Raw genomic sequence first — 26,702 nt, forward strand, 5'->3', positions numbered from 1 at the left:
TGTCCACTTCATTGCTCCAAAAGTATATAGCATGATCGTAACAGCTAGCATGTTGGTGGCAGTGACTTTGTTTCTACCAGACAGCTCGGAACTCCAAATCTGTCGTAGGGTGTGTCTATACTTGCTGCACAGAGCCTCTTTGACCTTGGAGACATCTTGGACGTGTCTCTCACTCACACCAAGATATGTATAGGACTCTTCGGCATCAAGATGGTGTATGATGCTTCCGTCCACGAGTTGCACGTCTTCGCCGAAATCCCTATACCTTCCCCTTTTCAAATGCAGAACTGCACACTTGTCCAATCCAAATTCCATGCCGATATACTGAGTGTATACTTGCACGGTGTTCAGTGAACTCTGAATGCCACTGTCGCTGGCAGCATAAAGTTTTAAGTCATCCATATAAAAAAGGTGTGTGACTTTGTGGCTACGAATGGACGGTGCACCGCACATGTAGCCACGCTCACGTCTTAGCACAACGGAAAGAGGAAGTAGCGAGATGCAGAAAAGAAGAGGGCTCAAGCTGTCACCCGGAAACACTCCGCGGTGGTAGCATACCAACTCGGTTGACACTACACGCTTCCCAGATGTTAGAATGAAGCGCGTTTTCCAGAGCGGTAGTAGATTTTCAATGCATTTCACTGTCAGGTTGGACTTTCAACACTTTGAGCAAGATGACAATTAGCTCATGAGAAGTTGTGTCAAAAGCTTTTTTGTAGTCCACCCAGGCCATTGACAGGTTGCGCTTATAATGGACCGCATCTTGACAGATGCATCTGTCAATCAACAGACTGTCCTTGCAACCTGCAATGACACGTTTCGAACCCCGCTGCTCATATACCTCTTTCCAGATAGGGTCAATATGGTGCACTATGCGTTCGTTCGAGATGGAGGTGAACGCCTTGTATACAGTATTAAGACAGGTAACAGGTCGGTAGTTTTCCGTATTAGACAAATCTCCTTTCTTCGGAATAAGAACGGTGCGCCCTTCTGTCAACCAAGGTGGAATGGGCTCTGTACCACACAAAAAAGATGTAAAGATACGAGATAGATGTTTGTGTGTGCTCGTGAAAGTTTTCCACCAAAAATTATTGATGGCATCTATTCCAGGAGCAGAAAAATTCTTTTTGCCAGTAAAGGCACGTTTCACATCTTGTTCGGTGATCACTAGTGGCACATCATCATCCTCTAAATGGCGATCGCAGAACTGCCTAAAGAGGCCAATGGCCGGAGAATCTATGTTCAACGGAAATCTAGTTTCGTAGAGTTTCTCGACCTGCGTTGCTGTTGGTGGGGTATGAACGACTGGAGTGTTCTTGCTGAAGAGACGGGAAGGGCATACACGAAAGATGGTGTTCTCCTTTACGGCCCTATAACGTTTCACTAACTTCTTCCTGTCCGCGGTTAGTGCCCGTATTTTGTCCAGAGAGTGCTGCTTGATGGTCAGCAGCGTATTCTTGTTCAGTGTGTGATACTTATCCTTGAGAGAGCGGACGATAAGCCTCAGCTTGGTGGTAAATCTCCGACCAGAGTTTACATACTCAATCACGCAGTGAATTCTGGATACCAGTTGCCTTTCCAACTTTAACTTCGCGTCCAGACGTTTTGTTTGCTGCTCAGCTTTTTCTGCCACCCTAAACGGGGCTGGGGTTACTAATAACCTGGCTGCAGCGTAACCGGCGCGATTGATAGTAAGGAGATCAGAATCATCTTTTAGGAATTCATCTAAGATTTCGTTCATTTCGGCCAGATGTTTGGCCCGCAGCGATATCTTGTGGTGAACTGTTCGCTGCCTGTCCTTCAGATATTCACAGGAGTTCAACAATTGGTAGAGCCGCGTTTTAATGTCGATATCAACAGTCGCAGCTGGGGGACATGGTGCGATATTTTTAATTTCTTCCGCTTTATGCGGCGTAGCTGCAACTGGATCTTGCGGCTTGAAGTCAAAGCCTTTCCTTCGCAGATGGTTAACATAGTCTCGTGGGTTTTGTTGCGAGAGACAGGAGTGCTCAGGATGCATCTCGCACCAAAGGGAATGCATCCGTGCCATGTAACCTCTCCGCGAAGGATCACTGGTGGCGTGACACCCAAGAAGGCTGCTGATCCGATTTGTGCCCCTTATTATTATTATTATTATTATTATTATTATTATTATTATTATTATTATTATTATATTAACTTCTTACATTTACAATTACTTGCAACCAAATTATAAGTTAGAGTAATTTTTTCAACCACCAACAATGTGTAAATATGGACCGACAATGGTCAGCTTTTATACTATGAACTCCTGCGTGCATAACAATGCCAGGTAAAGTATTCGAATTTCTAACCCACACCTGCAACAATATTAGCTGAGCATGCCGTAAGGCTCTTTTCTCCTTTCTTATGCATGCAGTATAATTAAATGAATGAACCGTATTGCACTCCACTAATTTACCTAAGAAACTAATTGTTACGTCATTTGTTTACTCGGCATTGTTGTGTTTCATTACTGTCATCAACAATTCGCTTTCGTTATTGCGGAAAGAGCTCTGCTGTGAATCGCTTGTAGAAGAAGTGCGTCGTAGAGAAGATAATTTTGTGCTCTTAAAAACCTCTTAGAATATCACAGGTAATATATAAGAATTATTAAGAAATCTGAGATACTGCCGTTATTTTTGATTAAATCGGTCATTGCCAGTGGACATCGTGGTCTCTTACAATTGAACAAAGTTTGAGGTAAGGAATTCCTAGTTATTATTATTTTTATATGCAGTTGTATTTGTAATTGCCTGTGGTATCGTGAGTGTTGGTGTGTAATCGTCAAACATTCATATGCCAGCACCACAATGTGGAAGATGTCATTGAATCTAGAGGACCCTACTTCTGTATTGTTGGCTACCGGGGGAATTCTGTAGACACCTTCGTCCTTAAGGGAGGATAGCTGGCCTTGTAATCTTTGGGTCTCGGGTTCGATTCCCGGCGGTCCCCGAATTTATAACTTGTGTTGGGCAAGGCCGTGGTCTACGCAACACGGAGTCTTCCTCCGGGGGTTTCCCCGGGTTCTCCGTTGCATCCCAACAATTACACAGAAGAAGGCAATGGCAAACCACTTCTAGATCATCTGCCAAGAACGTATATGAACAGGTCCCAGTCCGGGAAAAGGATGGAAGGATCCTGTTCATATGGACCTGTCGTCAGACAGAACACTAAATAAATAAACTAAAATAAATACATTACATTCAGCTACCACAGACCCAACTTAAGCGTAAAAAATTCAAGTTAAATAAGCAAAGTCTTAATCAAACTTTACTCAATTGTAAAGCATGTTTAAAGGAAATATTTAGAATAAAGCCACTATATAAACTTCCTTTCCGTATAGATGTATTTACGTCTAATTATCCGGAACCGTGGTTCCACTATCACTTTTTAGTAAGAAATATTATGCTATATAACAGGTAATATTATATGCTAATATAAATTAATTTTTGCTTTCTTGCTTATTTTTAGAGCTTTCCAGAATGGAAAAGGAAACTCCATTTGAGGTAAGATTTTGTTTGATTTTTAAGTAAAGGTTAAATAAAGTTCTGTTACACGTTTATGAATGTACTTTGAATGTGACCTTCGTTTCACATTAATGTGATCTGTTGAACTAACGCTGTTATTAAGGGGCATTGTGTGTATAACTAAAACAATTGTCTCTCTTACATGTTAAATTCTGATTCGTTATTATTCACATTGTCCAGTTTGGAAATGTTTTCCACATTCTTAATTTTTCTTTTTTCTGCAGGAAGAAAAGAGTTGGCCAAAAGCTGCGAATTTAGCAATAGACAATGAGGAATACCAAGCAGCGAAGACACACTGCTTGGAAGCGGGAAAACGCTTCCAAAAAGCAGAGGAAGGTATGTTGAGACAAATTTGCAGTTTATTCTGTGTCAGTAAAATCTATCTGAATAAAGAAGTGGTCACATTCCTTCCCTACTCTAAACTTATAAATCTCCTGTTTGGAGTACTCTAGTTAATCCCCAATGAATATCTGGTTATTACATCAACTAACGCTCACAGTTTGAAGTTATTCGGTACAAGCCATGTTTGGAGATAGCTTTTATCAATACATTTTTGTTATTATTTCCAGGAGAATTCAAATTTAAAATAGGCAACAACTTCCATGTATCTTTCTATGCACACATCTCATTTGGCACTACATAAGCAATGCCTGCAGTTGATGATTCATAAAACAGACCAATGACCATTTCTGATTCGATTCCAGGCAATTCATGCCTTGCGCAGACAAGACGCTTCACAATTTCCTGGGTTCTCTGTTGTTACTGACCTTATGTTAGTGGTTGTAGGATCGTTAAGTTATAACATCTGGTTTTCAATATTTTAGCTTCGATAAATTTGCTTCCAGGTGAACAGGAAAGTAATAAGTACAAATGCAATACTAGTTTGTAGTGCAAATAGCAAAAAACTAATGAATGCTGCATAGGCCTCATTTCTTAGCTGGCTTCTTTTTACTATGTACTTTTATTCCCCACATGATTAAATGCGCAGTGGAGGTGCATTTTTATCTGCTTTGTGGTTTTTATTTTTGCATATAGCATTTTACTTTAAGATATGAGCTGCCAACCAGGAAATATTATCAGAACTTTTTGTTTACAGAGCAACAAGCTGCAGACGCCAAGAAGGCTAAAGAAGAAAAGGAAGGGCATGGAAAAATTTAGAATCCCTAACTCCTGCATTATAGAACAAAAATTAAATTTCTTTATATTCAGAACTCATTCCATTTTATCCAAGTGATAGCCATATGTTATTATTTTTATTCTAATACTTCATTTAGATTCCAGTATCCTAACACAAGGGATTTGGATTTTGTTGTTCTACATGCAACACATATCAATATATGAAACTCTTTGGTAAGGCACTGCTTTGGTTATATGTGCAACTACCAGATGTTTGTTGCGTACAAAATTTCAATTGTGAAATTCTTTGTTGTTCAGTCAGTTAATACAAACTTCTTAAACATTAAGTTTTTCACGAATCCATTACTCAAAATAATGTCTCATCCAGATGCTAGTATGTTTCATGTTATCCTTAATTAAGAACGCAATGTAACTGCTCTCTACTTTGTTCTGCAAACTACTGTTCAAAAAAGTTCACCATGTCACTGTTTATCATGCCAGAAACTATCTTACTAGCTCCAAAGTTACAATTAATTACCAACTTAAGGCTTGAATTTAATTTCCCTTCATACCATTTGGCTGTAAGATAGTTCTGGAGATTTGTTTGTCACCGAGCATCTTTCCCTATTCTGAAAATGATGTTAGCTGTACCACAAGAGGCTGTGATGGGTGAATTAATTTTGGACATTCATAATTTGGAATGTTACCACATCTCTGTGCCACAAACGTTTCCTATGAAAAGTCAAATTTGTCTGGCTGGAATTTTGCTGTATGTTAAATCTTTTTTTTTTGTTTCTTTTACAGTTGGAATTTTTAATTGTCCCAATTTATTGTAAACAAAACTTTGCAGTATTTCAATAATTAAAGGACAAAAATATTTATCTCAAGGATTAAAAAACTTGTCACTGAAACCATTTTGTTCCCAGTGAATACATAACCTTTTAAAACTCACTGGTAACTATATGTACCTTCTGCTTTAACAATCTATAACTCTGTATTTTTCCCACAGACTGTATTAAAGTGATACATGATTTTCAGCATAAAAAGTGATTATTTCCCTAAACAGTAATCACCATTCATCTTTGTAAACAGAAAGTGTTATTTTTGCTCTGTAGTAAGAAATGAATTTTTAAATATTACTTAAACAAACTACAGCTTCAAAGGTTTAACATGGTATAACACATCTGAAGATAATGTTAAACAATACTTACAGTAATATCTGTACTTATTTCATGAATAATAGTCAGACAAGGTTTGAATTTCATACACAATATATCTGGTGTGTAGAGGAAATATAATGAACCAACACACATGCACTGATATAAGACTTTCCTGTGCATAACAATGGATGAGGATAAGAATAAAATATCTTGTAAACATCCACACAATAAGAACCACATTATCGTTGCATTTGACAACCAATTAATTACACACAAAACAGAAAATTGTATTTAAATGAAGGACATTAGCTTTCACAAAATGCGAAAATATGAAAAAAGAGACTCAAATATTCCCTTCAGGAAGTCAGACCAGCTGATTTTGGGGCAAAAATTTTGTAACCAGAACATGATTATTTAACTGCACAGAAGATATTGTATGGACCATGAACACCTGTTTTACAAGCACTGAAAGGTAGGAACAATATGATTAAAAAGCCATATAAGGAATTTACTTTTTAACAAGAATCAGAAAATCACTGTCAGACCAACAATTGCGACGGCATGCTTATTTATATCTGTGTACGCATAAATAAATTAACATGTGCATTTGGTTCAACTACAACTGGTAAATATCATTACAAAACAAAAATGTAAATTATTTGGTTGTAATAGAAACAACACAGATACCAAGGGGGGATATATTCATTTACTACTCTGAAGTCACACTTTGATCATCATACTGAATGAAATACTATAGATTCAATTTACATTTAGATGGAACACAAGTAAAATTTATATTAAATTATTCATCTGCAATACTTTACCAAGACGCAAACAAATAGAAGACCTGAATTTAAAATGGAGTCCATACATCCATGTTCTCTATAAAATATTTCAACCATTAGAAACTGCATCTAATATACAGTGATTAATAAAAGCCAATTGGCACCTAATAAATGATTTCGTCTTATCTGTAAAAGCAGTTTTATCTCTGACATTTTGTAGGATGTAAATAAAAAGTATTGTCCTTGTAAGAAATGATTCAGAGAAAGAAATAACATATATATATATATATATATTTGTGATAATACAACATCAAATGAGCCCATAATAAGACATGTGTACTTAATTGGGGAACAAAATATTTTGAATGCAATCTTATTCTCTCCCACTTTGTTGGCCTCTTGGTATATTTGCTAACATGTTTCCAGATCGCTGATTTTATCGCCATAATTAAAAGTTGGTCTGATTCACACACTAATGATAGCATGCTTCTTTTAAATTTAATTCCAAGCACAGTAAATGGTATCTCAAGTTAAACATGTACCTTTATTTATGGACTTAGGCACCGAGGACAGAAAGGCAACATAAAAGCAATGTCATATATATAATGCAGATGAAAGTTGTTATTACAAATATTCTTCTTTTTCCTGTTTGACTGAAATCATACATTTCCCTGATGTTGCATTTTCCCTCTGCATTTAAACACAATTAAATCCACATTGATGATTCAATGCTGAAATTCTATCCACACTCACATCCAGGAACTACAAGATTCCATCACATACATCCCAGGTATCATATTTGACTGGAAGACGACTTTGGCTCACTTACTGTCCCTTCTTAGTTTAAAAAATTCTCTCACAAGCACCAGTGCTTTCTCAGTCTGAGGGAATAGCAATAATTTCCTTGCAATCTGTGGACAAAAAAGGTCAAATAATTATAATCACTTTAACCTTCGGGATATATTATATTAACATGCTTATTTTGATAGTGAGAAGAGCCAGAAATATATTGTTTTGTAACTGATGAAAAAAGAAACTCTGAAGGCTGACTTACAGATTCTGTTACAGCCACAGCTAACCTCAATTACCCATATCAGAGGAATGAAGGCTGGTAAGAAAATGCTTTGTGAGTGGTATGAAAACTATCCCTCAACATATTTCTTATATTAATCACCTAAAATATATACAATTCCTTATGCAGATGTCACACACCTGCTCTAGCAATGTAAAAACTTCATTTATGCCACTCTGAATTTCCTCCAAAGTTGACTTCATAAAAATGAATAATTGCAAAGAACCAAAACAAGTTGTTTAAAACAATTTGTGTTGGAAGCAAACAATGGCAGCACAAAGACAAGCCACATACTAAGAAATGAATATCCCCATGCCAACCAAAATATCACAGAGGCTTCTGCACATATGGAACAGAATTTTCACTATTACAGATGACACAGGCTTACACCAGGGCTTCCCAACCTTCTCCAGACCAAGGGACATATTCACCCTCACTAAACAACTTTCAGGCCACAAGGTAATAAATTAGAATGGTTTCAATAAAATCTTCTTCGGCAATCAGCGACGTAAAATGGTTAAAAGACAAAAACCAACGTTTCATGGACCATCTCTGTCCCCATCATCAGGGTGAACCCTGAGTTACGTAACCGCGAAAGCTTCAAAACATGTATCACCAACCTGTATGAGAATGATTTGTTGAAACTTCATGACAACTTATTCAAAATGTTACTAAAATTCTATTATAATCAGGTTCCTATATGAATCAATCATTTTCCTCAACAAAATCAGAACATTACGTACATACTAGATACAGCTTTTGCTTAAATAATTTTTCATTATCAGGTGTAATTTCAGTTGTTGTGATTCACATATCCCTCAAAGTGTTCACTAGTAAAATGCATCCTATTTCTTTATTTTAAATTATTCATTAAGCTGGAGCCTACAGCAATAGGTACTGCCAAATTATGATGACATCAACAAAATATTTTCCCATACTGCAGAAATATTTTCACCACAGAGGTTGGCACAGTAGGTGATTTATGTAAAATGCACAGAGGCCACACAAAACACATTAGAGGGCTGAATGCAGTCTGTGGGTTGAGAATTGCTTGTCTACAACATACGCTTTTCAGGATGTAGAGCTGGACATACATAGTGATAATCTAACTTGACTCTTCAACAACCCCCATAAATTATAAACATCTCAAAAAAGGAGAAGAATTCTCTTCAGATACCAAATCACAATGTCCCACTTAACGTGAAACCCACCATGATAGCATGTCATAGCAGCAGTTACTAAACTACCAAGAAATGAGTTAGTCACAATCCAGAACATAGCCTTCACATGATAGTAGATTGGTTCTGACTTATGTGGGACTCAGTAAATACTGATGCCATGAAATCATATTATGTCTTAAGGATTTAACAAACCTCTACATGAGAGGACGCAATGACTCAAAGTTGGCTCAAACACAGAAGAAGTAAAGCAAACGTTGCGGTGGAAGTGGTAGTACAACCGGAAAGCATACAAGTTCCTCTTTTGGAGCAAACAATATAAAGTAATGATCTGTCTCTAACCAGGGGAAAGTTTGAAAATGTGGTTGGGCATTTTTAAAAGTGTTGAAAAGTTTTACACAAATATGAGTATTAAGAAATGAGTATTGAAACCAGACACAATTATTTATTCCCTGTATACAAAAATTAAATACTAATAATATCAGTATTTCAGATTTAGAAGGTGCAAGTGAAGACATAAAATTAATTTAAGCAAATACTGTTTAAGGTGACAGAGTCTGAAACAAATCAAAGAACATACATCAACCTGGCAATCTTCCACCTAGCACATTATTTTCATTCTACATCAATAAGGTAAAGGAAATTTAAACCCCCAACTGATCACAAAGTCAGTGAAGTCTTAACATCTTACTTTGTATACAAACTGCAATCTGGACAACATACCTTCCAATTTACTAGTTTCAGCAGTCACCTCATGGCTTTCATTCTCTAAAGCAAATAATAACAAAGCTTAAGGCATTCTAGAAACAAAATAATGTAAGTACATATTAAAAAGTACTGGAGGATAATGAAACAAATATTGGATCTAATTTAATACAATAAGGACCAGAAATGCACCACACAAATATTTGACATCATAAAAATCACTTGTTTTGATTAGAGTGCGAAAGAAAATCTTCAGACAGAAATTTACCATTTTTTATGAATACTGTATAAACATCCTAATCTTTACACATTTATCTCCCTTTCAGGAATAATACCAACATGGAATCCACGTACCCTGTGGCATGGAAAAACTAGAACTATTCATCGCAGTCTTTGAACCAACAAGACCTTTGAAATGTGTCTTTCAATAAGATATTTTTTAGGAAAATGCAAATATGAATATGGTGACCCTGAAAATTGTTCGCAGTGACAACAGTAATTGACATCACTGTTAACTTACAAAAATATATCCTGATAACGTTGTTATAACACAGAAACTGGCAGTAAGTGTGACACAAAAACATAAAGAAACAAAATCCTTTAACATTCAAAATTTTACCAAACAACTGCCAAGTGCCTTTAGTATTTATTGTCATCTAAAAAACATATGAGGCATATTTAGTGTGCTGTGTAAAAACATCTTTTTTTCTAATTATAAGATGTTTCTTACCAGTAACAGCTACAGTCAAATTCAGAATATACTCTATAAGAAAATGTATGTGGTGTTGGACTAATACTTTAATAAAATAGTTGGGAAACAAATAAATGTATTTATATAAGGATAATTCTAATAAAAACACAATTTTACTTTGGCACACAAATTTTTCCTGTGTCTATCTTCTACAACTCATGCATATGGGTATGGCTGGTATGAGGATGAACAAAGATGCACATATTAGAGCTACAAAATCAGCTTTGCAACAGAAAGAACATATTTTCTGACAATGTCATCATGGGAAGATATGTACTGAAAAAGGTAGCAGAAATAATATGACTTACTTGAATTATAAAGTAATGCAGTTATTTTGCAGCAAAGAACTCTGTATTCAACATTGTTTTTCTTCTGAACTACATCTACCATCCTATATATTAAAATAAAGCCATTACATTTCAGCGGCTGTCTAGAGGACCCAACAAAGTAGTTCTTTCATCACCTGAAGATGGGGCCAGAGACAGCCCTTGAAATATTGTGGCTTCAACAACAACAACATATTTAGTCCAGTAAAAACTATAATTATTTATAATACACCATCATCAGAACCTATTAGAATTAATTTGTAAATATCTGAATCACTCCCAAACATCTACAAGCTTCTTTTAACAATGACAATCAACGCAATATTTCACAGTAACAGTGCATGAACAGAACATACTTCCCCAGTCTGTTTAACATATTTTGTGTTCAGTCAATCAAACTGTATACAATTCCAAATTAAAGTTTATGACATTACTGCAAATGAAAATGTACAATATAAATCAAATAAGATGCACATACGCCTGCTGCCACTTCTGACCGATTCAAGAAACACAAGATAAAACTGGTAAGATTAAAAACAATTAATCACTGAGTGTGGGGAAAACCTCTCCATATTCTAGGTACCACTAATGACTAATTTCCATTAGTTTATAATAAAAGAAAACATTGCTTTAGTTCCTAAGTCTGAAAACATTTTAAAAGTAATACAATTTATCTCTTTGCCTTTAACATAATTTGTCAGAAATGGCAATTTTTTTATCTGTTTCGTGTTTGCTTTGGATACACACGAACAAAACGGGAGAGTAGTCACTTTTCAACTGGGAGATGTGTTCTACACAATGACAGATGACTGTGACATATTATTAACATTATCATCATCATTGGCATAGACAACTTGCAATCAACAATGATTTTCTTTACAGCCTTTCCCCACACACTGAAATGATTCAGCCATTAACTTCAAATCTTAGGAGGAAGAAGACGAAAAGAAATTTACTTCTTCCAAAACTTGTGGATTGGTTTTAATTTAATTTGTCACAAATCATACTAGAAAGAAAAGATTTTTCTATATAATAAACTTCTTATACAGAGCCAGATTAGACCAAGGGACAGATTGCTTTTGAATAAGTCATCATGTGGCAAAAATCTTTATTTACAATTTACTGCAATATGAAGAAAAATAACATATGATTATAGATACAATGTGGTAATTCTTTATTACAAAAAGTTTATAAAGCACATATGAATCAGCAAAAATTAGCATTTTAAAGAGGTACCATATCTGCCCAGTCTAGAAAACAGAGTACATTGGTTAATACGTACTTATGGTAAATGAATGTGCCTTTGCCTGATTTGTCCAGCCATAAAAGTTCCTTGCTCGAAGAGTCACCAAGAAGTATCCTGCTGCAAGATCCTTTAACTGATACTTTACTTTATAAATATTGCCGTCTGCATCCAGCACAGGTATTGCGATAACCTGCCACTTCCCACAAGTCCATCTATATGAATGTTTTTATTAAAAATTAGTGAAATATTGTTAAATATAGGATTTTTTTGTTGTAATGATGGCATCATGCCATTGTTTTCAATACAACATAACAAGAACTCTTGATCGCTTTCAGCAGTCATGTAATTATACATCTGTCAGCGTGGCATCACAATTTCATTTTCACAAAACAAGTCGACCGCTTTTCCTAATCACATCAAATGATGCATGGCATTGCTTAGTTGTCATCAGTATTCTGAGTCGGCCAGCTCACTGCCAACACATTGCCATGGTTACAGTTCTACAGAGCACAAAAAAGTCATTCTCTCCTTTAAATACATGTTTAATGCATTACACAAACCCTAATTTCAAGAATAAATGATTTTGAAAATCTGTGTTATACACGTGTAATAATACTATTTGTATTGAATTTTTAAACATTAAGAGAAAAATACTATTCAGAAAACATGATTCAACCTAAGTTTTTATTTATAATTATAAAGAAAAATTTTATGTGTCAGGTATAAATGGAATAGCAGCAGTTCTGTCTTCTAACATGGAACCTGCTTTTATTCAGTACCAGGATCTTCCTTTGCATTTTAGCAGAACGATGGAGGGAACAAAGTATGCTTAGAAATGTAAAATATCTTTACAGGCAACCCTTGTCTAACAATTTCTGGAAAACTGATCATTGAGACAGAATAATTTGCATTAAAATGTATTTTGTTCAGGGGCCAGCAGTCAACTGGAGATGAAATGTGGTGAGGCCACAGACCAACGAATTTAGGTGAACTTTTATGCAGCCACGTGTGAAGCAAAGCAAAGCCATTGAAGGTAGGGACATCTGATAACATACCACTGAAATAATCGTAATTTGCTATTTATCTACCAGCTTAATTTTGAATCACACATATCCCGTCAGATTCTACAGAGGCCCCTATGCTGTGATTATAGAAACCTAACAAGTCAGAACGAAATTACATGTTCAGTTGTTCGGCTTTAAAAGAAAGAGCGATATAAGTCTCCATTGTGACAGGGATTACAACCAGAAAGGGATAAAAATTATTATTTCCATCTAAGTCTCCTTGAAAAGAGAGATCTGCCAACTTCAGAGGCGATTACACTACCATTGTCTACGACGGAATTGCGAAACATGCGTCCCGCAGGCCGCATGCGGCCCCCGGAAACATTTTCCCTGGCGCTGGGGTGATGGGGTCAACAGCCCCGGAGCCTTGAAAAATTATTTTTAAAAATAATCAAGTATAATAAAACCCGACGTAATTTTTAAATAAGGACAAATGAAATTGCAATTCCTTCTTATGCCTATTCTCATTATTTTTAAATTTATTTCTTTCTGATAGAGAACACATTTAATATTAATTATTAACTTCTTACATTTATGATTGCTTGCAACCAAATTATAAGTTAGAGTATTTTTATTTGTGTTTTTTTTCAACTACCAACAATGTGTAAATATGGACCGACAATGAACACCTGCGTGTATAATAATGCAAAAGCATTGAAATTTCTAACCCACACCTGAAACAATTTTGGCTGAGCATGCCGTAAGGCTCTTTTATCGTTTCTTATGCATGCAGTATAATTGCATGAATGAACCATGTTGCACTCCATTCCTTTAACCTTGAAGGATCTCCGTGATATTTTCACTGTAGGTCTTCTTGGTGCACTAAGCAACCTTTGGCTTTGTGCAGTAAGTGGTGACAAGGAAAAGATATTTGATCCTGGAATGAACGCTCTTCTCTCATCACATTGAATGTTGGCGCCTAGAAGTTCGTTTTTCAGCAAACAAGAATATGCCAGTCTCTCATGACCACCAAAAGCCTCTTTTTGTAGTTAATCCAATCTGGACAGACTCCTATATTTAAAAACAGACACAAATTCAGACATTTCTACAACTTGCTTACATTAAGAGAAATTCATAAAGCTTGTAGACAATGGGGAATTGACAGCATCATGCAAGAGACCTGATGGGAAAGGAGTTATAGAAGTACATCACAAATAGCAGTTTTAAATGATGGTAAGATACACTCACTCCAAATCCAAACAGAACAAAAACTAAATAAATTAGATTACTAGTAGTAGCTTAAGTACACAATTTGATAATCTGATATTGTATTTGTACAGTGCAATTGTAGTCAATTAAGAAGAAACCAATTTTTGTGGATAATGTTTCATTTAAATATCTGATAAAATACTGTCTTGAAGGCAAATTGATCTCATCCTCAGCACAGCATACTCACTTCATCTATCCACTAATTTTATAAAGTCACAAAAATCATAACTTAATGAAAAACACTTACTGTGTTCCTGAGAAACTTCATGCGCCAGCACGCAGCGGAATAAAGCGATCGCCTGACTGCAAGTAAGGAAAAGATGCAAGTAAAACCTCACAATTCCTTTAACCACATTTTCTAATCTTACTAACAGAACAATATACAAAATGAAGATAACTGTCTCCTGGGGCACTGTGCCAAGCAGCCTGGTACAAGTACACAGACATTTCAGAGGTGCTTGCTGCCTTCATCATCAGAGCGATGGAGGCCGAATGTGCATCTAAAATGTTGTCCACAGATCACGAGAAAAGCAATGCGGGGGGAAGTTGGTTCTGGTGGAGGCAGGGGGAATGTTTACTATCAGGTGGACTAGAACAGTGGTATTCAACCTTTTTTGTTCGTGTACCCCCAGATATAAATTCTCTTCAACTTTTTACCCCCAAAGTTGTTGGAGTATAATTCAAGTTATACATATTATATAAACTACATCTAAAATAAATTAAATAAATTACATTACTGATTATACAGTTTTTATTATAAAATAATATTTTTTTTAAATTTCACGTGCCCCCTAAGATGTCTTCGCATACCCCAGGTTGAATACCACTGGATTAGAGGACTGCTATTGGTGGAAAGTATGACACGCCAGAGAGTTACAGTACTACATACAGATTGAAAACATCAAGCAGTTACGAGTAGCGTGTAGTGAGCGCACCTCTAATGTGTTCTGCGGGTGTTGTGATAATATTCTATATTAAATCACTGTGCCACTGTGAGGTAATCTTAAAGCTGTACCCATTAGAACACATGAAAGCCTGTTGTTCGTTGAGTGATTGTGGAACGAATGCTTTTAGGATGGGTCGTCACTCACCGCAAAATCTTGTGCATGCGCGTATATCGAATTCCTAGCAGGGACTTTCTCCTGGTCTGTGAACTGTACATGGTGCAACACTAATCTCCTTACCCGCTGCCATGAAAACCTGAAATGTCACCAGTAAATAAATGTGTAACACACTCTTAATTCAGTACTTAAACTGTAGTAAATGGCAGAGAAAAACTCTTATACTCAACAGCACATTTCATGTTTTAGAAACCACAAAACTCTGTTCACCTGAATACAACACAAAGGCAGTTGCCAACTTTAGCAACTGAAAACCTAGAAGCGTCATCAGTTCACACACCAGAGAGACACACGACTACAGTCAAAATGTTATCACCACTAAACGGTACAATAACGAACAAAGCTGTAAAGTTGGCAGGAGTAACCTATAAAAGAAGGATTTATAGTTAGTCAAGCATTTTAACATCAACCATATTCTTAACTAACAAATACATACACTTTAGTTCAGGCTCAACAAGACAAGTTATCCTATAAAAGTGGCAAAGGAGAAGAATAATACAGAATAAAAGTTACAACTATTAAAATAATAGAAATATTTGGAAGTTAAACCCAGTATTATTATTATTATTATACAATGTAGGAGAAATTAAATTTCTTCCAGTGTGAAAGGTGATGTCACAAGACACAGCTCATCCCCTTCAGTAATTGGTTCTAGTTGGTACTAAGGAGTACAGAAACCTTTATACATCAAAATCCTAACCTTCTTGAAGGCACTGTTTGGTCAGAGTTCAACATGCCAGGGATAAAACACAAGTAATGACCAGAAGAAACCGGAAAAAAATTTCACTAAAGTATCTTTATCAAATGAAGAAGAAACTACAGTATCAATACAAATTAACTGATAACCTATAATAATCCAATTGTAAACAGTTCACTCATAGCATATCGGAACTATAACAAGGAACTTCAAAAGAATCAAGGGAATAACACACAAATAATCAAGGTAGGAAAACATTTTAAACACAAAACTACTTATCTAATTACATCAATTAGTTTAAAGTTTTCTACAAATTAATTAATATATCCAGTGTATGTTTACGAACCGTTAATAATGCAGTTTTAAGTAAGAAGCAAGGAACGCAGTCCTTCGCAACCAACAACTTTAAAATTCAGACCGGAAACAGCCGTTTATGACCAAAAGAGAACCAGCAAGCCACAGAGTTCAAAATAATCGTAACCACCGGATCCTGTTTACCATGTACAAACTCTAAAATTACACAAAGAAATAGAGATGCTGGTAGATGTCCCTACTCTTTGACGTCAAAGGTAAAACTAATGATTGCGAAACATATTTCGTTCATATAATTATGCAAAAGGAAGCATTTCTTACCTGGCTATATTGTTTTATTCTACACATTAGTAAAAGATATGAACTGCCTTTGAGGAAATGTTAAATGGACAGGGCCCCAGATGAACAAGAATAGGCCAGCTTTAAAATGAATTACAGGATTTTTTTTAGAATTAATATAATTAAATTTCGAAGGTATGGGTAAAATGTACGGCTATATTAAAATGGAAGATCAAATACAATTAATAAAATATGTGTCCACACATGCAACACAATCAGAAAACACAATATACTGCACGAAAGCAGAAATATGCAGAGAGCACATGCAAGTAAGATCACCCATTCTACCACTCCTGTTTGCCAGCAGACTTTTGCACAGCATTTACAGTAATTTGTTCGCAAAATTATTTTAAACGCGTACTCTTTCTTCGGAAAAACCCAAGCACCTAACAATTTTTAACACCACTAATCTGCAAATACTATAAACTCAAACTTACTTTGTGCTATGTAACATAGACCAATGATCCGCATTAGCAACTGCTTCACTCATTCCACTCTGCTACATCACACCACCTCTTTAACACCTGCCAGGCATGTTTGTGTTAGACTAGAGAAGATAAGTACTTTCACACTCATACCAAGCCACTCTCAATTATTCATGATGTTACTTGTGCATGAGCAATGTCAGTAACAAATACTGGGATGCAAATAAGTGTGCTACATAAGCAAGTACAGCAAAGAATTTTACTGAAAATAATCAGGGTATGTTACACATTGCACTGATTTGCACATTAGCCTATTTGAGATGGCATAAGTCAGCAGGATCACTTGTGTTCGATTCCCAGGAAAGGCAGGGCTATATTTCTACATCACCACATCCTGATTAACTACAAGACCAGCGCAGCCTCTTATTCAATCAGTACGTGCAAAAAATTAGTACATGATGCAAAATATAGATCTCATTAAGATCTACATTTTCTACACAAGAAGTATGTTAATATGGTGAATATTTTACAAAATACAGACACATTATTTCTCAATGGGTGCAGCGTGATGTGTGTAGTGCAATTAGCTTTGCAAAAATACATCTCTATCTTCAATAAAGTAAAATCAAGACAAGTAGGCATATAAAATAGTAGGGAACATAGTGGAAACTACATGTATGCTACCATTTCACACGTTTTAAGCTAACTCACATTGCAGAACGAAACATTTGTAAATACTCAGCTAAATCATGTGAACCAAAATACTGTGTTATAAAACATCAACTTTTATAGTAAACAAAATTTAATGGCATAAGCTTACCAAAGTATTCTCCCTCCTCTTCCAGCTGACGAGTGAAATCCTCGATTTTTCATTCAGCTTCTGTTGGTCCCTGAAAACAAATTACAACCACTGATAAATATTGTATCATGTCCTTAATATGCTCCTTCGTAAAATAAACACAAGACTACATTCCAACTTCCTGAGACCATATGAACAGGATAGTAATGTATTAACTGTCTGATGTGTATTCAGGAAGGATCTAATTTAAATCATGGCTGGAGTAACAGCTATACTACTTGAGATTCACATGGTGATAAATATGTTGGTAGTCATCTCATAAAATGCAGCATAAGGTAGTATGGTAGACATTGAATGCTGGAATAGTACTTTAACACTTCTTGTTGATATTTAAATGGCCTGCTGCTCTGCTTTCACTTACATAATTTGTTATTAATAACTTAAAATATAAAGGCTAATTAGTGACAAGTTTATGTCCTTGTTGATCACAACAGAAATCTTATCTCAAAAATAAGATCTCATATTCCAATAAGACAAGACAAGACATGAAAACTAAATGACAAGATTGGTGGATTAGTGAGTGTGGTCACTTTCAAAATATTTGCCTTTATCTTCACACACATTCAGCCTTTGACATGCCCAAAAGCACTGCTAGAAATCAACTTCTAAATGTCTTTACATCTTATAATAATTTCAAATGATACCCTTTCAATATGTTTCATTTTAGAAATATGAACATTAAAAGGTCACCAGGGTCAAATCAGATGACTCACCAAAAATCAGTTTTCTCTAGTGCTCTATCTGAATATACTGTTATTAACTCAAAATTCCCCTCTCCAGCTATAGGTTCAGTTTTCAGTCTTCCAGACCAGGGCTGTGGAGTCAGAGTCGGAAACAATTTTAGGTGGAGTTGGAGTCGGCAAAATGTACCGACTCCGACTTAGATATAAAATCTTAAGAAAATATTATTTTAACACTTTTGCTACCATGTAAGCCACTGGTGGCCTCACACTTAAGGAGATTCAATGACATGTTGAGTCACATGGTGTGGGAATAATTCTTTGTAACTTTGGCTCTGGTACCTTAATAATACAAACTGTCTACAAATCAACCGATTTCTGCAATAACCATTAGACTTATATTTAAATACAGGTTATAAGTCTAAAAAGCAGTCTGATGATTCACATGGTGGTGTTGAAATCTCTTGTGGTACCATTTACCATTTTAGTAGGTTTATCATTATTAATACATATGGAGGTTTTATGAAGGATTCAGAGGTTTTAGTACCGACTCCACAGCCCTGTTCCAGACTGTGTATTTTTCCACTGAAACTTTGGCATTTTATTTCAAGCCATACAGAAAGATCATGCCTCATCAAAAGTCTGTAATTTGATGGTTGGGCTTTCTCTATAAACTTGATGAAAGTCTGTGGAACTTCCAGTACAGACCCTCAGTTAAAGTCAATCTCACAGTTCTTCTATCCATGTTAGGTTCTTCTGTTACTTTCCAAACAGTCTAGTGACAATCATTTCTCAGTATTTGTTACTTTCTTCCAAATTTAAGAAAGTTTTTTTTATGGCCACCACACCTTTCATCATCTGCAACATCATCCCTTTTGCTTTGAAATAACTAAACCCACACAAAAGCCAGTATTCTCACAACTGCTTTCAATAAATTTGCTGTTAAAACTTTGTAAAATTCAAACATATTTTTTTCAAGGTTGACAAAATTTTAGAACTGATGCTATTCGAACAATCATTAGAGGCATAGCCTAACAACACAAAGGAGGTGGTGACATGAACCCCACAAATATTAGACGTGACCCTAAGAAACTTACTAAATTACGCTCAAATATAAAAATCTAATAAGCGGCAAAACAGAATACAAAATTGATTTTTCTAGTATCAAAATTAACCATTTATCAGAAACGAAATTACATGAAGCTGAAGACAATAATGAAAATGCAGACTATAAGTACAGATGAGCATTCAGACATGACAGCAGATGCGAGCATTTAGTGAATACAAAATAATTTCCAGAATATTGTGAGCTCAACAAATCTCAGTCTTTTAAGATGTTCTGATACACTATAAAACATCAACTAAAGTGTTTATGTCAATCAGGAAATTACCTCAGTTCTTATACTTTGCTCAACTGAATCTGCAGAATGGAAGTTATGAGTACAACTTGTAATATTATGAAGAGATTTCAATAGACACTTACTACACTTAAAATTGTCAAAATTTCCTTTTAAAGGAAAATTCATAGTGCCTATAAAACCAAAAAATTAAACATTTTAGTATTATGACATTCAGTCATGCACCCTCTTCAATCACACAGTTCTGCCACATGTTAACAATTTATTGTCCCTGTTAGAATCCCATGAACTGTTTGGTATATGACTGTTGAATCATACTTTCATGGACATGAATTCAAACACACATAAACATTTTTTTAAGAAATTGGCAATACTAATGAGTTTGTTCATGCTGGATCATGTTGCTATGTACATAATTGTGAGAACTCAGATTTCCTGCCATATAATATTAATTGAGAACTCCTCATCTCAAGTGCCTCTGATAAATGGGAGGGTATGTTAAGCCTTAAAACAAAGTTATAATTTGTTAAATATAAAAAGGAAAATACTAAACATATACATAATTAATTTACTTTCATGCTTATCAATGACCAAAAACAAATGATAATTCACTGAAAAATCCAACTAATAACCTCAGATTATCTTCTGTGCATAAACTTCTGTTTTGGACTAAAATCAGAATTGCAACAACTTTTACTTCAACAAAGATTAATGCAGGAATTAAAAGTTTAACATTTCTTTTACCTTCCGTTGATATGTAATTGCATTACATAGTTTTCTAGCAGAGAAAATAAAAATGGTAAATATGAACAAACAAAATGCAGAATAGTTGGTGAAGGCAATAAACAAAACTATAACCTTGTGTTTGGCAGAAAATTGGTTATAATTGTTTATATTACCCTCCCTCATTAAATGCAATTAATAATCATTCTACAATAAAAAGTAAATAAAGTAAAGCTATCCCACTACACGCCATACAGGTGCTTGAGGAGAGACTTCTTAACATCAGCACTAGATGTGGTGAATGGTCAGCATCACGCCCTGGCTTAGCTTTACCCCTAGGAAAGGACCATGATACCCACTGAATAAAAGGCTGGGTGGGCCCCAGAGCCAGTCTGGACATAGAGACTAGAAAAAAACCCTGATCATCCAGTCTGTAGGTACTCACTATTCTGACTGAGATACCCTGGCTCCCAATCATTCTACAATCCTTAATTTAAGCCACATAATGTCAGCTGCTGTTCTTATAATAAAAGGATTGGCTTTTATTACATTATAAATCATTTTACATAAAGTGGTAATAATTTTGGCTTGTATATTTCTTGTTAGCTCATCTTCTTATAAACCTGAGAACCATAGTTAAAACTATGGTCCTACTAAGTCCTTTCCATCAGCGAGGAGAAAAATAATTAAAAGAATGAGATCAAAACCTTACAGTAATGAATCAGGGTCACAGATTTATGAACTCAGTGTACCTCTGTGTGTACTAATATAAGTGACTGGCAAGAAGGTTAATAAAAACCAATTTCAATACAATTTAGGCACACACATGAGAAGAATAAAAATGAGACTGCAACCAAAAATACCAATACTGTATTTTAATTTGACCAAGCCTAGCCCTTATTTTCCATCTAAAAGCATTTGACCTATAATAATATATCCAAAGTATATAGCAGGATCGGAACAGCAAGCATGTTGGTGGCAGTGACTTTGTTTCTACCAGACAGCTCGGAACTCCAAATCTGTCTTAGGGTGTGTCTATACTTGTTGCACAGAGCCTCTTTGACCTTGGAGACAACTTGGACGTGACTCTCACTCACACCAAGATATGTATAGGACTCTTCGGCATCAAGATGGTGTGTGATGCTTCCGTCCACGAGTTGCACGTCTTCGCCGAAATCCCTATTTCTTCCCCTTTTCAAATGCAGAATTGCACACTTGTCCAATCCAAATTCCATGCCGATATACTGAGTGTATACTTGCACGGTGTTCAGTGCACTTTGAATGCCACTGTCGCTGGCAGCATAAAGTTTTAAGTCATCCATATAAAAAAGGTGTGTGACTTTGTGGCTACGAATGGACGGTGCACCGCACATGTAGCCACGTTCACGTCTTAGCACAACTGAAAGAGGAAGTAGCGAGATGCAGAAAAGAAGAGGGCTCAAGCTGTCACCTTGAAACACTCCGCGGTGGTAGCATACCAACTCGGTTGACACTACACGCTTCCCAGATGTTAGAATGAAGCGCGTTTTCCAAAGCGATAGTAGATTTTCAAAGCATCTCACTATGTCAGGTTGGACTTTCAGCACTTTGAGCAAGATGACAATTAGCTCATGAGAAGTTGTGTCAAAAGCTTTTTTGTAGTCCACCCAGGCCATTGACAGGTTGCGCTTATAATGGACCGCATCTTGACAGATGCATCTGTCAATCAACAGATTGTCCTTGCAACCTGCAATGCCACGTTTCGAACCCCGCTGCTCATATACCTCTTTCCAGATAGGGTCAATATGGTGCACTATGCGTTCGTTCAAGATGGAGGTGAACGCCTTGTATACAGTATTAAGACAGGTAATAGGTCGGTAGTTTTCCGGATTAGACAAATCTCCTTTCTTCGGAATAAGAACGGTGCGCCCTTCTGTCAACCAAGGTGGAATGGGCTCTGTACCACACAAAGAAGATGTAAAGATACGAGATAGATGTTTGTGTGTGCTCGTGAAAGTTTTCTACCAAAAATTATTGATGGCATCTATTCCAGGAGCAGAAAAATTCTTTTTGCCAGTAAAGGCACGTTTCACATCTTGTTCGGTGATCACTAGGGGCACATCATCAGCCTCTAAATGACGATCGCAGAACTGCCTAAAGAGGCCAATGGCCGGAGAATCTATGTTCAACGGAAATCTAGTTTCGTAGAGTTTCTCGACCTGCGTTGCTGTTGGTGGGGTATGAACGACTGGAGTGTTCTTGCTGAAGAGACGGGAAGGGCATACACAAAAGATGGTGTTCTCCTTTACGGCCCTATAACGTTTCACTAACTTCTTCCTGTCCGCGGTTAGTGCCCGTATTTTGTCCAGAGAGTGCTGCTTGATGGTCAGCAGCGTATTCTTGTTCAGTGTGTGATACTTAGCCTTGAGAGAGCGGACGATAATCCTCAGCTTGCTGGCAAATCTCCTACCAGAGTTTACATAATCAATCACGCAGTGAATTCTGGATACCAGTTGCCTTTCCAACTTTAACTTCGCGTCCAGACGTTTTGTTTGCTGCTCAGCTTTTTCTGCCACCCTAAACGGGGCTGGGGTTACTAATAACCTGGCTGCAGCGTAACCGGCGCGATTGATAGTAAGCAGATCAGAATCATCTTTTAGGAATTCATCTAAGATTTTGTTTATTTCGGCCAGATGTTTGGCCCGCAGCGATATCTTGTGGTGAACTGTTCGCTGCCTGTCCTTCAGATATTCACAGGAGTTCAACAATTGGTAGAACCGCGTTTTAATGTCGATATCAACAGTCGCAGCTGGGGGACATGGTGCGATATTTTTAATTTCTTCCGCTTTATGCGGCGTAGCTGCATCTGGATCTTGCGGCTTGAAGTCAAAGCCTTTCCTTCGCAGATGGTTAACATAGTCTCGCAGGTTTTGTTGCGAGAGACAGGAGTGCTCAGGATGCATCTCGCACCAAAGGGAATGCATCCGTGCCATGTAACCTCTCCGCGAAGGATCACTGGTGGCGTGACACCCAAGAAGGCTGCTGATCCGATTTGTGCACCTTATTTATTATTATTATTATTATTATATTAACTTCTTACATTTACAATTACTTGCAACCAAATTATAAGTTAGAGTAATATTTTCAACCACCAACAATGTGAAAATATGGACCGACAATGGTCAGCTTTTATACTATGAACTCCTGCGTGCATAACAATGCAAGGTAAAGTATTCGAATTTCTAACCCATGCCTGCAACAATATTAGCTGAGCATGCCTTAAGGCTCTTTTCTCCTTTCTCATACATGCAGTATAATTAACTGAATGAACCGTATTGCACTCCACTAATTTACCTAAGAAACTAATTGTTACGTCATTTGTTTACTCGGCATTGTTGTGTTTCATTACTGTCATCAACAATTCGCTTTCGTTATTGCGGAAAGAGCTCTGCTGTGAATCGCTTGTAGAAGAAGTGCGTCGTAGAGAAGATAATTTTGTGCTCTTAAAAACCTCTTAGAATATCACAGGTACTTATCTTATATAAGAATTATTAAGAAATCTGAGATACTGCCGTTAGTTTTGATTAAATCGGTCATTGCCAGTGGACATCGTGGTCTCTTACAATTGAACAAAGTTTGAGGTAAGGAATTCCTAGTTATTATTATTGTTATATGCAGTTGTATTTGTAATTGCCTGTGGTATCGTGAGTGTTGGTGTGTAATCGTCAAACATTCATATGCCAGCACCTCCATGTGGAAGATGTCATTGAATCTAGAGGACTCTACTTCTGTATTGTTGGCTACCGGGGGAATTCTGTAGACACCTTCGTCCTTAAGGGAGGATAGCTGGCCTTGTAATCCTGGGGTCTCGGGTTCGATTCCCGGCGGTCCCCGAATTTATAACTTGTGTTGGGCAAGGCCGTGGTCTACGCAACACGGAGTTTTCCTCCGGGGGCTTCCCCGGGTTCTCCGTTGCATCAGAACAATTACACAGAAGAAGGCAATGGCAAACCACTTCTGGATCATCTGCCAAGAACGTATATGAACAGGTCCCAGTCCGGGAAAAGGATGGAAGGATCCTGTTCATATGGACCTGTCGTCAGACAGAACACTAAATAAATAAATAAAATAAATACATTACATTCAGCTACCACAGACCCAACTTAAGCGTAAATAATTCAAGTTAAATAAGCAAAGTCTTAATTAAACTTTACTCAATTGTAAAGCATGTATAAAGGAAATATTTAGAATAAAGCCAATATATAAACTTCCTTTCCGTATAGATGTATTTACGTCTAATTTTCCGGAACCGTGGTTCCACTATCACTTTTTAGTAAGAAATATTATGCTATATAACAGGTAATATTATATGCTAATATAAATTAATTTTTGCTTTCTTGCTTATTTTTAGAGCTTTCCAGAATGGAAAAGGAAACTCCATTTGAGGTAAGATTTTGTTTGATTTTTAAGTAAAGGTTAAATAAAGTTCAGTTACACGTTTATGAATGTACTTTGAATGTGACCTTCGTTTCACATTAATGTGATTTGTTGAACTAACGCTGTTATTAAGGGGCATTGTGTGTATAACTAAAACAATTGTCTCTCTTACATGTTAAATTCTGTGATTCGTTATTATTCACATTGTCCAGTTTGGAAATGTTTACCACATTCTTTCTTTTTCTTTTTTCTGCAGGAAGAAAAGAGTTTGCCAAAAGCTGCGCATTTAGCAATAGACAATGAGGAATACCAAGCAGCGAAGACACACTGCTTGGAAGCGGGAAAACGCTTCCAAAAAGCAGAGGAAGGTATGTTGAGACAAATTTGCAGTTTATTCTGTGTCAGTAAAATCTATCTGAATAAAGAAGTGGTCACATACCTTCCCTATTCTAAACTTATAAATCTCCTGTTTGGAGTACTCTAGTTAATCCCCAATGAATATCTGGTTATTACATCAAGTAACGCTCACAGTTTGAAGTTATTCGGTACAAGCCATGTTTGGAGATAGCTTTTATCAATACATTTTTGTTATTATTTCCAGGAGAATTCAAATTTAAAATAGGCAACAACTTCCATGTATCTTTCTATGCACACATCTCATTTGGCACTACATAAGCAATGCCTGCAGTTGATGATTCATAAAACAGACCAATGACCATTTCTGATTCGATTCCAGGCAATTCATGCCTTGCGCAGACAAGACGCTTCACAATTTCCTGGGTTCTCTGTTGTTACTGACCTTATGTTAGTGGTTGTAGGATCGTTCAGTTATAACATCTGGTTTTCAACATTTTAGCTTCGATAACTTTGCTTCCAGGTGAACAGGAAAGTAATAAGTACAAATGCAATACTTGTTTGTAGTGCAAATAGCAAAAAACTAATGAATGCTGCATAGGCCGCATTTCTTAGCAGGCTTTTTTTTACTGTGTACTTTTATTCCCCACATGATTAAATGCGCAGGGGAGGTGCATTTTTATCTGCTTTGTGGTTTTTATTTTTGCATATAGCATTTCACTTTAAGATATGAGCTGCCAACCAGGAAATATAATCAGAACTTTTTGTTTTCAGAGCAACAAGCTGCAGACGCCAAGAAGGCTAAAGAAGAAAAGGAAGGGCATGGAAAAATTTAGAATCCCTAACTCCTGCATTATAGAACAAAAATTAATTTTTTTATATTCAGAACTCATTCCATTTTATCCAAGTGATAGCCATATGTTATTATTTTTATTCTAATACTTCATTTAGATTCCAGTATCCTAACACAAGGGATTTGGATTTTGTTGTTCTACATGCAACACATATCAATATATGAAACTCTTTGGTAAGGCACTGCTTTGGTTATATGTGCAACTACCAGATGTTTGTTGAGTACAAAATTTCAATTGTGAAATTCTTTGTTGTTCAGTCAGTTAATACAAACTTCTTAAACATTAAGTTTTTCACGAATCCATTACTCAAAATAATGTCTCATCCAGATGCTAGTATGTTTCATGTTATCCTTAATTAAGAACGCAATGTAACTGCTCTCTACTTTGTTCTGCAAACTACTGTT

At 36.3% G+C, this 26,702-nt stretch overlaps 1 protein-coding gene across 1 annotated transcript in view; it reads left to right on the top strand.

Moving 5' to 3' along the window:
• LOC147872955 (uncharacterized) overlaps positions 1 to 8,795 on the top strand; it is a 101,796-nt gene extending 93,001 nt beyond the window's left edge. The window contains exons 3-5 of the mRNA XM_087354011.1: positions 3,773 to 3,884; positions 8,055 to 8,140; positions 8,757 to 8,795. Of these exons, the coding sequence (XP_087210137.1) occupies positions 3,773 to 3,884; positions 8,055 to 8,140; positions 8,757 to 8,795 (237 nt within the window). The remainder of the gene's footprint in view (positions 1 to 3,772; positions 3,885 to 8,054; positions 8,141 to 8,756) is intronic.
• The last annotated feature ends 17,907 nt before the right edge of the window (positions 8,796 to 26,702 follow it).

This window comes from Zootermopsis nevadensis, unplaced genomic scaffold, assembly GCF_977971745.1.
Source record: "Zootermopsis nevadensis isolate Lab colony 2312 unplaced genomic scaffold, Znev_1.0 Znev_ptg000022l, whole genome shotgun sequence".
Taxonomy (NCBI): Eukaryota; Metazoa; Arthropoda; class Insecta; order Blattodea; family Termopsidae; genus Zootermopsis; species Zootermopsis nevadensis.